Source organism: Morus notabilis, unplaced genomic scaffold (genome assembly GCF_000414095.1).
Source record: "Morus notabilis unplaced genomic scaffold, ASM41409v2 Scaffold1273, whole genome shotgun sequence".
Lineage (NCBI taxonomy): Eukaryota > Viridiplantae > Streptophyta > Magnoliopsida > Rosales > Moraceae > Morus > Morus notabilis.
This window is the reverse complement of record NW_010356724.1, coordinates 164,412-168,469: the sequence shown is the minus strand read 5'-3', so window position 1 is coordinate 168,469 and position 4,058 is coordinate 164,412. Positions and strand designations below refer to the sequence as shown.

The following is a 4,058-nucleotide window of genomic DNA, read 5'->3' as shown; positions in this document are numbered from 1 at the left end:
GGTTCACTTTTTAAAATAAGTATAATTTTCGGTACTCTCTCTAACTTTCTCTTTTAATTTTTAATATAAGTATGCAGCCCATATTTTTGACAATGAGCCACCCATATAACTAACAAAATTATTGATGATTAAAACAAATATAATTTATTAAGATTTACCCGTTAAAAAAAGAACATAGAGATTTGATAAGTAAAACAAATATAATTTATTAAGATTTACCCATTAAAAAAATATCATAGAGATTTGATGAGCATCAAGATTTGTTAGATTTCGAAGAATGCTATATACAGTAATAACTATATAGTAATGGAATCTCTTGTCACTGTTTTCAAATTTGTCAAGTCAGTTGTCATTAAACTTTAAGATTTCAGTCAAACAAGACACAGACTTAGTGCATGCATATTTGCGGTTGGTCTGCCCTCCGCGTGACTGAGTGTTCAAAGTATATACTCTCGGAAAGTGTCTGAACACGTTTTAACTTATCTATTTATTACTCGCAGATTTTCCGATGGACTTCAGAAATGAGATTCCTTCCTCGCCAACATGGGAGAAGTATGAAATTTGGCACGATCCTGAAATTGCTGGAGTTTTATAATTATACAAGGTTAGCAAAAAGAAAATGTCAGCGATATCCGTTGAATGATAATTTCTTTATTGTAAGTGAGTTTAATATTCAGAATCAAATATTAGAATAGATTTGCACATGATTCATGCCAGCATTAAAAAATTAATTGATAAAAGACCAGAAAATAATCGTCTTTACTTCACTAGGTCAACGGCTCGACTAAAGCTTTGTTTTGTGCGTGCTTACTAATCAGGAATTGAAAGAATAGCAAATAAATTCTAAGAAAAAGGAAATTAAGTTCCAGAACTCCATTAAAGTGTTTGCTAGTTTAATTAGGAATTAAGTTATAATGGGAAATAAATTCCTATTATGTTGTTTACTTACATAAAAATTAAAAGGTATATGAATATAATAAATGTGCTTACAAAAATACCCCTATGTTAAGTGGATAACTAACTTAAATAAGGGTAAATTTAGTAAATAGGTTAGTTGATCCTATTTATTAGGGGAAAAAATTAAATTTCCCAAGTAGGAGGTGAGATATATATTCCCCTTATCAAGGAACTTAATTTCTTATTTGTAAATAGGGCCCATGTAATTCCATTACCAAATGCAAAACTAAACATAAAGAATTTAAAATCTGAAATTTAATTCCCTTCCCTGAAATTAGATTCCTATTGAAAACTCAAATTCGCGAAGCGAACGAGTCTTAATATTTATCTCTGTCTCGTTAGCAAACTCTGATCAGGAAGATATTCATTGGCCACTCTTATCAGCGGCAGTTACGTTCTCGTCGTTGAGTGATTATAGAATTTTCATGATTATTAAAATAAATCAGCTTGCAACATGAACCATATTTAATTTTTATTACCAGTATGTAATTATCGAGACGAACAGATGAAAATGAGTTGTGTATCACAAGATTAAAGAAAGACTTGGAATGCAATATATAAAAGTCTTCCTGTTCCTCACTTGTATAATCTCTTCTTATCGCCATATTGAAGAAATACTTGGAACTCAATATTTATCCAAAAGTCTTCCCGTCACTCACTAATCTCTTCTGCTAACCTATTAGTTTATAGTTTGCGGCTATAAACACACACTACTACAGACGCTAATTAAGACTAAAAACAAACATTTATAGAAATGATTCCATGGCTATCATAAAGAACTATTGTTAATTCTTGCCTACCAATAAAACAAATACAGTTATCAAGATCTCTTGGATGAACTTCAAGATCATTAGCGACTTGAACCAACAGACTCATCGAACTTTCCATTTCAAGAAAAACTCTTGAGTAGAATTCACACAACATGAAATGGTTAGTCTTAGATTTGGAAGCAACGCTATATACAGTTATCACTATATATACAGTGATGGATTCTCGAGGTACTGTTCTAGGTACCGTTGTGAAGGCGCCAGTTCTCCATTAAACTTTCAAGTTAGATTTGAGTTTAGTCAAACAGGACGCAGATTTAATTAGACCTACCAAATCTTAACTTGTTTTGAATATGAATCATTAGTCGTAAATTTTTTTATGGACTTCTCGAAATTAGATTCCACCCTCACATGGCAGAAAGTCTGAAATTTGGCATGAGCCTGAAATTGCTTGAGTTTTATAATTGTACTTGATTAAAGAAATTGTGTAACCTAACTCTCATCATATTAAACAGCACATAATTCGTTCTGTCCACAAGATTAGGCAATGAAAATGTCCGCCAAATCCGTTGAATGCCAATTTCTTTATTGAAAGACGAGTTAAGTTTTCAGAATCAAATATAAGAGTAAATAAATTCATGAGCCATGTGAGCATTAAAAAAAAAATGAAAAACCAGAAGATAATTAACTCTTGACTTCACTTTTTTTTTTTTTTTTGTCTACTCTTCACTTGGTCAACGGCTCAACCTTCCACTGGTTCTAGTTACTAGCTCAACCATTGCTTACCTTCAGTAAGTGAAGAAACTTCCAAGCTCTTTGTTTCTAGTTGGTCACTTTTCTTCCAAATCCAACAACTATATATACTCATCACTATTCTTTTCATTGCAGAAGAAACTGAGATTTGATATTATCTCTGTCCCTTGAGCAAACTCTGATAGGGAAGAAACTCAGTGGCCGAACTTTTTAACCATGAAGGATGATCTCGTGGCTTCCATGATCAGATACCTCCCTTTCTTCATCTGCGGCAGTTACGTTCTCATCGTCGTGACGGGCTACAGATTTTGCAAATACTTGGAGGTAAAGTATAAGTGGGTTAAAAGGCACTGGAGCTTTCTGAACGCTCTTTCAAGAGATATCCAGAAAGTGAAAGACTCAGTTAAAGAAACAAAAAAAAGAGCAAGTGAATTTGGTGAATCAGAGCTGAACCTGGAGGGAATAACTCAACCGTTGCAAGAAATCGAGACGCAGTGGGTGAGCAAAGCAGGGAACGTGATTTGGGAAGCCGAGAGATGTATTCAATATTTTGAGAATTTAACTGCCATGAAACGGATTTCGTGAGAAATCTTAAATTCAAGTACATCTTAAAGTCCTTCTAAAATTACTCATTTAAATCGTCATGTTTAAAATTCATTTATTTGTTGCATGTACTGTTGCAACGTTCTAAAACTTAAATACTCAAAACTAGGGTTGTTAGTTACAACCTTGGTTTTCTTAACATACATATGTACGTATACTTTTTAAACATACATACTTGAAACTTTTGAATCATATAGACATATACATGATTTTTCTTAAACTTACTGCGGACAATAACTGCGTGAGCGGTATCCATTCCCATCTCCACCATTCGTCCACCGCTCGCCATTGCCCTTCAAGAATTGCTGATAGGTTTCTTACCTACAGCATGAACATATCTGATTGAGCTTTCGCTCAGCAAGTAGGAACTATATCTCACAAAATAACTGTAAGTACACATGAATAAATATGCATGAGCTGATTATGCTTAATTATGACGTCTTATCATAGTCTTATTATCTTATCTTATATTTCTTACTGATGGGCCCGAGTGCTCGCGTACCACTTGCGCGCAATCATCGGAACGTGAGGGTTTGCAAGGTCCCCCACGACACCGTGATTATAACTGGAATGCCTCCCTTGAGTCGGAGGACATTATTGTTATTTTCTGTTTCTCCCTTGTGAAGCATGAGTTACCTCCCTTGTGGAGGCTAGTACGGCACTCAACTGATAATTATTCTTATAAGTTCCTCTTGACTTATTAAGGTGTATGCAATATGACATAGCAAAGCATACTATAACATAGAATGTACTCAAATACATATACTTCATGTGCACTGCTTAAGTGTATGCAGTATGATCTAGCATAATATACATAATATTAAATTAACTCAAACACATATAATTCATGTGCGCTGTTTATGTGTATGCAGCATGACATAGCATCGCATACAATACTTAAAGCATAAACATGCATATATAACATGTGTAACTTTCTCTTTAAAATCTATTCATACTGTAGGCGAGATTCCTACTTAC

The 4,058-nt window shown here is 33.8% G+C and overlaps 1 protein-coding gene across 1 annotated transcript in view; it reads left to right on the top strand.

The window, feature by feature from the left end:
- Positions 1-2,693: 2,693 nt before the first annotated feature.
- LOC21392910 (probable disease resistance protein RXW24L) overlaps positions 2,694-4,058 on the top strand; it is a 5,237-nt gene continuing 3,872 nt past the window's right edge. The window contains exon 1 of the mRNA XM_010088512.1: positions 2,694-3,058. Coding sequence (XP_010086814.1) covers positions 2,694-3,058 — 365 coding nt within the window. The remainder of the gene's footprint in view (positions 3,059-4,058) is intronic.